The sequence below is a fragment of the Octopus bimaculoides genome, chromosome 2 (genome assembly GCF_046866305.1).
Source record: "Octopus bimaculoides isolate indiv1 chromosome 2, ASM4686630v1, whole genome shotgun sequence".
In the NCBI taxonomy this organism is placed as follows: domain Eukaryota; kingdom Metazoa; phylum Mollusca; class Cephalopoda; order Octopoda; family Octopodidae; genus Octopus; species Octopus bimaculoides.
The window spans coordinates 181,729,037-181,742,134 of NC_142929.1; the positions used below are offsets into that span (position 1 = coordinate 181,729,037).

Sequence of the window (13,098 nt, forward strand, 5' to 3'; positions counted from 1 at the left end):
AAAAGATAGTTTTAAGTAAAAGCCACAAAAATCCCAATGTTATGTTATGCATAAGCAAACTAAAATGATTACACTTGCTGGCCTCTGTTATGTGTATATAACCAGCATTGTTGCAAATAATAACAAAACAGTATAATAATTCAAAGACCAACCTCAGTGAATTTAAAATGAAGTCTTTTTAAAGGAAAACAATGTTTTTCAATTAGCTTGTTTTCTCTAGAGAATTCTTTGGTGAGTGTGATTAAACTACTGTAATGGGAGCCAGTACTAAAACTGTCAGATAAGAACTAGTAGAGCCGAGACTGACTTGTTTAGATGGTACAAGTGCTATGAGAAGCCGAGCAAGGAAGAGAGATTATACAGCTGCCTTAATCATCTCTACAAAGACTTCTAACAGAATTCAACCAATAGAAGTGTAAGTTATGAATCGACAATCAAAACCAAACACATACAAATGAGGTAAATGAGTATGCTGTGTATTCAATACATTAGGCAGGATGAGTAATTAAATAATGCATATTTTCCATCAAGTTTATTATGCATGTTTAATATCTGTTATTTATTTAAAAGTTTCCAGTTTTTGTTAATCTTTAGCAAATTACAAATCTAAAAAAAAAAATTTTTTTAAAAGTGAAGTTGTGAAAATATACTCTACATTTCTGAATGGTTAACACAAGTCGCACAAATATGCATCAAAATTGTTTCATTAAATATATTCTTAGAAAACACTGACTGAGAGGTGGGACACTATTAGTAAGTTATAATGCTGTGGACACATTGTGCAAGTGGATAATCTAAACAGGTAAGGAGACAAATCAATGGATTATGAAAGAGATAATATAAACAAACTACAATATAAGTTTAAAATGAACAGGGCAGCAAAATTGTAAGTGTTAACCATCATTTATCATCTCATCAAAGCGACAACTGTCCTTCCACTTCCGGATACTCCTGTTCTTAACAGGTACTAACCCTATATAAAGCTTAAATGAGAGCCACAATGCAATGCTGCTGCTAGTAGACATGCTATGTTGCCTCCTTACAAAAAGCACATTTGACTGATCAAATCATTAACCTACAAACTGTCCCCTCATTCTTGTTTTTTTTAACTGCTACAACAGTAACCTCTGATCATCTAATTCTTCCTCCTCAAAATATCAACTCTTTGAAATTCTCACTCAGCTTAAGTTTTCCCTGCAGATGTCAATTTTCAGTTTTGTTCAAGAGAGAATCAACTGTATGATCTCACTGATTTCAGAAGGCCTGCTAAGGTCACGGCACAGATTCTACTTCTCCACCAAACCCCTAACAAAAAAAACTGGCATTGGAATACAGAAACACTGCTAGAGATAGTGAGGAACTGCTTAGGAAGTGAAACGACTGAGACAATCTAAATTAGCATAAAACAGAAATTATTTAGAGAATTATTCTTTAAATCAGCCTTGCATGCTTTACCACACACACACACACACACACACACACACACACACACACACACACACACACACACACACATGAAATTAAGCTCCTAGCATGAACATATCAATAAAACAAATATAAAAAGAACAATATACCAAAGAGAATTATACTAAGAGTAAGTTTCATTATTTATAATTAATTCATCACTAAATAGTCTTAAAATCAAATTTTTCAAAGTATCAATCTTCTCATTAATTATAAAAATCTAACATTAGAATTAGTCTTTCAACAACAAAGTAAAGAAAAAATATTTCAATGTGAAATTTAATGATTGTTAAAACTAATATTTTCTCTTTAAGTTATATTTTAAATAGAATTTGTATTAGTGTAATAAAAACAAAAAAGATTTGTTGCTGCAATTAAAAAGTCTGACTGAAAATATTGTTACATTTTAATTATTATGGTTCGTCTAACTACTTATCCCATTATCTTAGCTCATATAACTACTCAGTAGCAATGGTACAATACTGATTGTTCAAGAGAGCAAAATATAATAGAAATAGTGTAGTGCTAAACAATTTCAATAAAAATATAAGTAAATATGCTTGTATTAAAAGCTACTTGATGTCAAGAGTAATGCATTGGTAATCCTGGGAGGAAAGTTTGTCAAACAAGAACATTTGAGTGTGGTTTAGATACTAATAGCTGAGGTTCTTGAAATCATCATAGTAAAACAAAAATTTTTGTTTGACTCAATTTTATCTAAAATGAAGATTAACTTTCATCACAAAATAGCTCAGCTTTGCTAAATTTTTTAAAAAGAGAAATCTAGTTGAACTTTGACTGCATGGCACATTTGAGATAAATAAACAAATAAAAAGAGTAGTAAGCATTATCACCATTTTTTTACAAAGCTGACAGCACTTGAGCAGTACATTTTGAAGTGATGATTTAAAGGTTAATTGCCTTTTCTGATACATTTTAGTAACCTCCTATATCACACAAGAATATGATTAAAACTAGGATAAACATGGTCTAGGCATCAGAATGTTTCAATTAAAGATTCATTAAAACTGGCAGCAGAAGACTCAAATGTAGTTGCTTGGCTATATTGAGACTTCTGTTCCTTCAAATTACATCCCACAATCTTAATAATAAAGGAGACATCAGACAATGCAGGCCTGACATTAAAAACCCTGCTTGTGAAGACCTGTTGAGGGAAGTGAATTTGCAATTTGGAATTTGAAATCTGAAATCGAACTGAATCCGACGACTGGCACCCATGCCAACCTCTCTTTCATTGGACACTAAACTCTGCTTGCGAAGACCTGTTGGGGCAAGTGAAATCATAATTGAACCATACTCGATGACCGGCACCTGTGCCAGTGGAGCACTAACAGCACTGTCTGAGCATGTTCATTGCCAGAGCAGCTGTCTGGCTTCCGTGCTAGTGGCCCGTAAATAGCACCATTTGAGCGTGTTCATTACCAGCATTGCCTTCTAGGACTTGTGCTGGTGGCACGTTAGAAAATCATTCTGAGCGAGGTCGTTGCCAGTGCCGCTGGACTGGCTCCTGTGCAGGTGGCACATAAAAAACACCTTTTTGAGCGTGGTCGTTGCCAGTACCGTGTGACTGGCTCTCATACCAGTGGCACGTAAAAGCACCCACTACACTCTCGGAGTGGTTGGCGTTAGGAAGGGCATCCAGCTGTAGAAACTCTGCCAGATCAGATTGGAGCCTGGTGCAGCCTTCTGCATTGCCAATCTTCAGTCAAATCGTCCAACCCATGCTAGCATGGAAAGTGGATGTTAAACGATGATGATGATCATGGCTGAATTTGCTTAATTAGAGTAAACATTGAGCTAAACATCTGACAACAACAAAAATATACATAACACTTTCATTGCTTTCTGAAAGAAGTTTCACAAAACAATTTTAAGGGCTTTCTTAATTCTTCTGGCTTTTAATTTTTATTGAAAAATATGACGAGACAGTTTGACAGAGAGTGAGGCCAAACTGATTTGTTAGAAATAACAACAAAAGACAAATGAAAGGAAAACATAGAAGACAATTCTGAATATAGTATGTATATTAGAAAACGAATGGAGACAGTTACAGTTAGAACATTGGCTGAATGACAGAAAATAAAACACCAAACACATTGACCAATATTCCAGGAAGCATAAAATAATCTGGAATGCTGAATGTAGGTCATCACATTTGAACAGTTTCTTATAAACTACAGAACAAAATTTCACAACTTAATACAAGCTAATAGACCTGTAACAAGAATAAAAGAAAAGGGGATTACACAGAATAGGGGCTATTAGAGAAATAGAAAGATGGTATGAAAATGTGGTTCAAGGATAAGAATTTACAAATGATTTTGGCTACAATATAAAACAAACCTATTGATCAAGTTAGTTTTTGGAAATTAATTCTACAGGATTTGTGCCATCTTAAATCTTATGTCATAAACACAGAAAGTACATATGGGAGCAACCACCTTTAGCAATACTCTAGTCAACACTATACCCACACATCTATCTCTAAGAAATCCATGTTTTGTGATGCAGCCTACCATCAAATAGTAATAAGCAACTGAGTTTCTTTAAAACATTACTACAACAGCTGTGTGTATGTATTCATTCAAGGGGAGACAATAGAAAGCATGTATGTTCATATGAAGAGGGTCAGCAAGTGTATATGCCCATTTAATGGACACCAACAGTGTATATATGTCAAGGTGGAGACCTATAGCAGTGAGTATATATGTAACGCAAGAAAATGACAGTATTTATATGCACGTCTAAAGAGATAAGATGGGTATGTGCAACAGCAGTGTGTGTATATATCCATCTACGAAGAAGTAACAGCAGCATATATATAACCATCTAAGGAGGAACGAATGTCAGTTATACAAATGAAGTGGCAGTATATTAGTGTTAACTAAGTTGTAGGAAGCATAACTAAAATGTGATTTTTTTGTGGTGGTGGGGAAGGCAGTTACAAGAAAGCTATATACTTGATCAAAATATGCATAACATATGAATTATTATGGTGACCTACATAATGAATCATTTAATTAAACTTAAAATTTTTAAGTAAACAGCAATATTGCCTTTCATATTCCCAAGTACCAGCCTTGTAAATTACAACCTCCCCCTCCCCCCCACAATTCTCCTCACCATCATCATTTAACATCCATGTTTCATGAGCTTGATGCAACAGGTCCAAGGACCACATCATGCTCCAATGTCTGTTTTGGTATGGTTTCTATGGTTTTCCTAACGCCAACCACTTTACAGCATGTACTAGATGTTTCTGTGGTACTGGTACTAGTGAAGCTGCCATGTAGCTTGCAAGACTAAAGAGAAGTTGCAGTAGATAGGGTGTGGCTTTATGCTAAGAGGATGAAAGAAACTTTGAGGAGCCAGAACTTACTGTAGAGCAAACTACATAGCTACTCACATGATAGAAAAGAGGATAGAGCTGGAAAGGGATAAAATAACTGTAATGAGGTGTCAGAATGGACACTCAAGATAGAAGGTAAGTAGAGGTGAGGAAAGGAGAACAAAGAGTGCAGGTGAGTAGTGGTTTCTAAAGGTGTAAGGCAGAGTAAGATATGCCAATTGAGGTATGGGTGAATGCTAAGGAACAGGTTTTGAGGACTAAGTAGGGAAGAGTAGAAAACAACTGTAGAAATGGGTGGATGTAACCAACAGGGTGCTGAAATGGGAGGTGCAGAAAGGATAGAAAATGATGGACAGGGCAGAAAAAGGAGGTGAAGAGCAGTAAAACAGCAATAACGAGAGTGGATAAAGGAAAGGTGAGAGAGATGTGGTTGACAGTGATTAATGTTTTAAGTCAGTGGAGAGGAGAGTACTATTAATAAAGAATGGAAAATAAGTGAAATGCTTCATCATCATCATCATTGCTTGACATTAGGTTTCCATGCTGGAATGGGTTGGGTGGTTTGACATAGAGCTGTCCAGACTCCAGTTGTCTGTTAAGTACATGTATAACTTGAAAGTTGATCTTAAATCCCATCATAGATACACACAAGCACACAATTCACTCTTAACTACATACACTGAGCAAGACACCTACAAACAATATGGCTTTCCATGCAAGTCTGCTATGGATCCATTTCACTATTATTGTTGACCAGTTTGACCCTATTTGCAACTATATTTTTATTCCCAAATATCAATTGGTTTTTGATTCCTGTCTATATTCAAAATCATTCTCATCCTTTTTTTTTTTTTGTTGCTATCATGCCTCCATAGGGACTCGCTATTTGTTGTAGTCCTTATTCACCTGGGACAAAGCAACAGAGAAAAACTAAATAATTGTCATTGTGTATGTCATGGTTTTGTTTCTTTTCTTACAGTTAAATATGCTAACATCCACTACTTTACAGTATGGCCAGGAGCGAATTTATGACACCAGCACTAGGGAGGACTAAAGAATCCTCGACCCATAATCGGAGTTACAGTTCCTCCTTTTTTGTTAGGATTAAGTTAGAAGAAGAAAGGGCAGTACCCACAATTTTCAGGGTTTAAAAACTTAGTGGGAATGGACCAAACAAATCAAGCCTACCACTCAACAATGTGCTTTTACGCACTTTCCATTTACCAAATCTTCACATGTTATAAATCAATCCAATACGATAATAGAAGACATTTACCCAGGTTGGTGGGCTGAGGAATCCACCCCAAAGCATATAGTTGTGAAGTAAACTTAACAAAACAGCCCTACCTGCAATCTAGCTTACAGAGCCTTTTCCAGAATGTAAACACACATACTGAAGTTGAACTATAACTATTCCTTTCATATCAGTCTTAACTTTTTTTTGAAAGCAATTATACTGAATTCCTAAGGCACAGTAAGTAGTGTTTTTGTTTACTTAACTTTCAACACAGCTTCTTCAATCAGGGGACACATGATTTTGGTAAAGTTCAAAACTACATAGTTTGGGGTTTCACCCACGACTCAACACACATATGCTACTATAATGACCTAAGTTAAATAATGCAAAAGACCACTCTAAGCAGAGAGCCATTCACATGAAAGCATGACTTGATAGCATATACTATGCTTTAGCTGCTTGTATGACCAAGACACCCTCTCAGGCCTCCTAATCATGGCCCACTGGAAGAGCTGGAGATAGGGCTGCACCAGCACAAATTGTTATATTTCAGCTGAGTAGAGTGGTAGAACATGAAAATGGAGTGATCTGATCACAAAGACAATGTACTCTCAGGTTCAGGTCCATGAGTCCAACACAAAAACCACAAGACCATGTGCCTTCACATTCAATAAAATACTGAATACATTTACTTATGAAGTAGAGTATTACTTTTATTTGGATACTGGCTCTATGACTATACCAACAGGTTCAAGTTCCTATCAAAACTTAAAACAACAGATTCAATCTTAGAACCGGTATTAAAATGTGTGTGTGTGTGTGTGTTGGCAAATGATGTGAACAAAACAAGAAAACCAAAATGTGGCATATTGTGGTGTTTGTTCTACATTGAGTTACAGGTACTCCATTGTCAGAATTGTAGTGCAAAATGCTACTGTTCCCAAATATGACTTCAACTACATCAATTCAGTAACATTTCTAATAAGACTAAACTGCTAAGAAATACAGTTATCATAATTTTTGAAGCATCAATAAAATGTCTCTTAGAGCATTCTAACAAATGCCTAACTGAGAATTAGAACATTTTCAATGCTTTACAATTAACTGTGACTATTACATAAAAGAGACTTCTTGATATAATGTTGCTTTTGTCAGGTAGTGACTAGCACGTTTACTCAGTTCCCACAGAATTACATGATAGGGAGGGTATAAGCATGATAGCCACTGCATGATAAAAGCAACAGAAGGTTAAGCTTGGAATAACAATAATTGTACTGTCAGGGTTGATAGCTCACTAATAATCGCATCACACAGTTTTACAACAGAAACAAAAATAAAACAGCAGTAAACAGTTTTCTGGACAAACAAATAGCTATGCTTGTTGATTAAATGATAGGTCAGTGAAGAATCACCTTATAGCATCATGAAGAACTACTTAAGAAACACATGGTGCAGTGAAACCAGTTATAATCAAGTATATAAGGTATCATAAATAAAACATATCTTGTCAGAACTAATACTATTGAAAGTTTTCACAAGTCCTGGTCATGACAACTTATCTACCACCACTAAATTATATGGCATTCAATTGATATCCTAAGTATGATAAAGTATTATAACTGATTATTATTCTTAGGAAATTCCAGCATAACAAATTATATAGAACACATGCAGTCAACATACATATTATCAAGACATGCAGTCAATATTATATTGTGAATCCCTAAGAACATGTAGCCTTCATATAAGATCCGCATCTATGGAGAATACCAGTGTGTGGTTTAGTTTATACTGAAGAATCTGTTACAAATAAGTTTGCTCATGATCTTGGTTCAAGCAGGGAATTCAGGACAACAACAAGTAGCCATCTGTTGCAGCCTTCATCAGCTGGTGAAAGTATGTGACCCACATACAACTGTTTGTTCTGTTGGACTTTAAGCTTCACTGACACACTGGCAAGAGAGGTTAGCATTAGGTCTTCAAGTCTTTGGAGAGAAACAACAGTGTCTCCATAAGAGGTTGTCTCTCACGAGCTACATACATCATACATCATGTACAGATGTTAGCATGCAATGTTTGACTAATATTTGTTTACTGGAGGTTGTGCATGTGAGAGCATGCTCAATACAAGAAAGCATAACTTTTGTCTACATAGTAAAGTGAGCATTCTTATACATGAATCTTTCATAAAATAACAGGTCTAAATAATGAGAAGGCCTTTTTCTATAATTAATACTAATGGATTGTCAATACTAGACAATAACTAAGTTATCCTGAATACAATACATTAAAAACAAAAATCCATGGATATAATTTTGCTGGTGAAACTTAATAAACAGGGTGTGCCTCTAATTCTTCTGTTGAAAACTGTACATATAAATATGATTAGAGTTAAGTCTTTGTTTATTATATTTATGATAAGCAACTTATCAACTAGAATAGATTAGTCAGGATAAAATTAATCAGATTTCTGAAGGATGAACACACAACAAAGGCTGGTTTATATAGGAAAAGTTGAAGCCTAAATCATCTCCATCAAAAATAAAATCCTATTAAAAAAATATTAATTCAAAATTTGCTTAATAGTATAAGTTAGAGGGGGAAAAAAAGTTATAATAACCTTTCGTTGCTATAGACTTCACCAAAATCACTAGAAGAAAAACAGAAAAAAAAAAGATTAAAAGGTGTGTTCATCAGTAAAGTACACTAAAACATCAAATAATATTAAAACAAAATTAAATAGCTTGGCACGAAACACCTAACTACAATACTTAGTTTGAAACATTCAATTACAAATTTCCTTTAATTCAAATAATTAGTAAATATTTTCAAAAACACATGCTTTCTTTGACAACAAAAATATTTCAGTTGTGTATGTCTGAGTGTGGTAGTGAAAAATCAATAATACTTTCAGTAACTTCATGTAACTTTTTCTTTGTTCAGTATTTTGTGTACAATCAGAGATATTTGTCTATGCTCTATAAGAGTAGAAATAAAACAGTGTTTCACAGGAAAATAGTACAAAAATAACTTGTTTCGTATTCTCATTTTAACGTCTACCTTCTTTCCTTCTAATTATTGAAGTATTCAATTATTAAAGTTTACTTAGAATTTACTCAAATTAATACTTCAGTATGAATTAATTTCTAATTTAGCATGAAATAAATTTTTTTTAATCTTCCTTTGTAGAAAATAGTTTATCCAAATACATCCTCCTTTAACTACTTGGAAAATGTAATCATAAAAATGACTTTAGTTATATTTAAGAATATTTACTATTCATTAAGATAATTCTCACTATGTCATAAACGATTATTAGAAAGACAGAAAAAAAAATATTTGATTAACAAGTGGTATGAAGAAAGATAATTTGTACATAGGTATTCAAGGAAACTGAATAAAGGTTTGCTAATGTTTAGAATTCATACTAAAGCAGATGGAAGCTGATGAAAATTTATAGAATGCATATAACAGGAATAAAATGAATGCACAGATTAGGGAGAAAAAATAGTGGTACTTGAAAATCAACAGGTGATATTTAAAATATCAAAGAATTTTTTATACAGCATTGAGAAAAGGGAATTTGTTTTGTAAAAAAAAAAAAGAGTTCAGTGTAAAATATTCAACTAATCTAATTAGTTGCATAAATGTGTATAAACAATAGCATGGAATTAGAAACTTTCAATTTAAGTAGGTTAAGATGTTAAGAACCATTTTCAATGTTAAGAATTTTCAAAATGAGTTCTGAGAAAACAACCAACTTTCTCCAAGGAACTCCTTGTTTTTGCACTAACAAGTTTTCAATCAAATATTAAAATCCTGCAGTAGACATTTATCGAGAAGCAATCACAAAAATACTATGTGATAAAAGGAGGGGAAAATGTTCAGTTACCAGTGGAAAACTCTGTAAATAATTTTCTACGTAGAACTGACTACCATATTTCTTTATAGCAGCAGACAGGTCTGATCATGCTACTGTCGCTAAATTCACTCTGTTTGCTTTCATTAACTGGGAACGCATTAACACAGTTAATTAAACTAATTATAGCTGGTGTTGTAATACTTTCAAAAGAACATGATACAAATGCAATGAATAATATGAAATTATATGGCAACATTTGTTTCACTTTCTATAAAGTATGATTATGGCTGTATATTGAAGTAAAAGGGGCTAGGATAGAAAACAATGAGCAAAATAGTTGAACAGGGTTTTTATAGGAGCTGAACTTTCAAAACTAATTCTAGACAAAAGCTACATCTTACAACTCACAACTAAACTGTATGAGTGGTACTTGTAACAATCAACAAGGGGTTAGGTTTATTCAGTTTTCAGGTCGAAATGTATTCCAACCACGACCACCCTGCTTTTTTGTATATGCACTATACTACACTGTTCAAGGTGTCCTTTACGAAAGATGGAAAGAGGTTTTGAGATTTCATTATTTCTAGCAGACCTCTCATAGCAGCATGGCCAGTTTGCATTTGCATTTCTACTGTGAGTATTGTTCATTATGGAGTTCACACCAAAACTTTATGTGCCTCCATTTGCAGATGTTAATCAATAGGTCATGCGTGTGTATAGCACGAGTTAGGAGAAAGAAGAGGGATAGTAGTGCCCATGACATCAGCAGGCTTACACTCCCACTGGTGAGATTAGATGTACAATGTGAATATTCGCAGGAAGAATGCAGCAGTGTAGAAGAAACTAGGGTGGTTTGACAGGGTAAAAAATGAGGTGGCTATGATGGAGATGCTAAATCCAGCAGTGTGTGTTACACTCAAGGCAATTCAAAAATCACTTGATCTTGTAAATATTTTTTGTTTCCTTTAATTTGTTAAAACAATATCTATTGATATATTTCAGAAAAATGTCATTATCAAAAGATGTGAGACTATTCATCATCCTGAAAACAGCACGCTATACTAGTTAATTCTATTCATTTGTCTGGGCATACCTACTTCTTCAACTGCACAGAAGTAGTTCAGGAAGCTGGCAGCATGAGCAACAGAGCAAATAGACAAGCTATCCTGGAATCTCTGAGCCATGGCAGTCAATGGAGGGAAACTGAGTGAATGCACTGGAGATTGGTTGAAGGCTGTGATGAAGAGGAGAGGCAACAGAAAGTAATCGAGAGGGTGTTAAGAGTTACATTAAGCTCAACTGACTGGCTGGTTCTTTAGGAGTTTCTTTTAATACTAAAAAGGACTTTTAGATCACTGTGCAAGTGTGTGTGTGTGTGCATGTGTAAACAACAAGTGGTGGGAGTGCTTAATCCAGCAAGTGTTACATACCCACATATAGTTTTAGTATAAAAGTGTGTAAATATGCAACTATTAAGATTTAATTAGATGAATGTAATGTATTATAATACAAGAAAAGCAACTGAGAATGTCTGAATAAAATAAGAAATTAAAAATATTTTTTTCTATTATCTTAAATATATTATATATACATATACACACGGTAGCATGTTAAAGTGAATTAGCATATCAGTTCCATTGCAAAAAAATAACTCCCTAATTATTGCTTAGACTGCTGGGCCTTAACCTATAACATGTACATATATTATTACGTATGTGAATGGTTTGGTCAGAAGGAAAGAGGAAGTTATCCTCAAACCAGAATCCTGGTCTGGATGATTGCAACAATCTAACTTTCACTAAATGTAATGAAAGGTGGCCAAACGATGCTTCTGATGGTCTGCCAGTTTTCTAACAAATTCCACTCACAAGGCTTTGGGTCAACTTGAAGCTACAGCAGAATCCACATGCCTCAGGTGTTGCGCAGTGGGGCCCAAAGATGAAATCAAAATTGAGAAGTGAAGTTCTTAACCACATATAAAGTGAGAGAAAAAGAACTGTCCTTAAAAATATACAAGTGGGAAGATGATAAAAGCTACACTTGAGTTTGTTTAGGAAGAAACCAACTGTATGAAATTGTCCAAAATATTAAAGGTGCTTTAAGAAGCATGTTCAAAATACCAAAGGTGCTTTAAGAAGCATGTTCAAAATATCAAAGGTGCTTTAAGAAGCATACAGAAACACCAATTATAAGGAATTAATTAAAATAGTCAAGCACCTGAAATTATCAACAATTTTTTACAGTATAAACTGTAGTACAAGAGATAAGTGGAGAAATTTAATACATTTTCAAATGATTTTTTTTTTTTTTTGTTTGAGGAGCTTCAGAGCTCTGAAGAATGAAAATGAATTAGTCATTTGTTTCAAGTGAGAAGGTGACTTAGCAGATACCAGCAGTCGGCAGTACAATGCAACATCAAGAGATGCTATGTTATTTTGGCTGGCAATACTTTCTTTCTTAAGGTGGTGGCATGCAAAAGAGACACAATAGGGCAAAATACGTGTAGCTATGAGACCTCAACATTTAAAACTTATAACTAGCAGATATTTTTACCAATGGTCATATTCAGGTTTTTGTGAACCGGGGGAAAAGTAGGGAGAGAACGGGAACAAAGTTAGAATGATGACCAATTCTGTCTTTGTTCAAAATGTGTCTAATACTACTACTAATCTTTTTATAATGGTAGGGTGAACTTTGAGGGAGATATGCTGCAGTCACAACAGAGGCACCCCTATCTGGAGGGATGGGGAGATATTTGAGTTGAGGAGACATGAATACAAAAATGGATAGGTGACGTAGATAGAAAGCGGTAATGGCTGATTTTGTTTGTGTGTGCGTGTGTGTGTGCATACAAGCACATACAGAATGGATCTCGGTCAGAATTTCCGATCACAGGCGCTCAGTAACTGAAACTCATTGAATTGGATTATATACGCAACCGGGTACACCAGACACGTGCACCCTTAATGTAATTCTCAGGTGGAATCAGTGTGATGTTGAATGGACCTTGAAATTGTAGGTATAATCCACATGACAGGCTTCCGAATATTTTTCGCCTACTCAGTTTCAAAAGACAGACCCGAGGCTGTATTACATAACATTTACGCAAGACGGCACGGAGAGGAACTCAAACCAGGACCTCATGAAATTCTTACCATTCATCCA

General features: G+C 34.6%; 1 protein-coding gene across 50 annotated transcripts in view; it reads right to left on the bottom strand.

The window, feature by feature from the left end:
• Positions 1-13,098, bottom strand: part of LOC106880780 (CUGBP Elav-like family member 1-B) — a 229,382-nt gene that overhangs the window by 167,964 nt on the left and 48,320 nt on the right. For all 50 annotated transcript variants that reach the window (XR_016240834.1, XR_016240833.1, XR_001410782.3 and 47 more), the window contains one exon: positions 8,692-8,721. Coding sequence is in view for 47 of the 50 variants with exons in the window: in XM_089348163.1 (XP_089204289.1) it covers positions 8,692-8,721 (30 nt within the window). In the remaining 3 variants the exon portion in view is untranslated. The remainder of the gene's footprint in view (positions 1-8,691; positions 8,722-13,098) is intronic.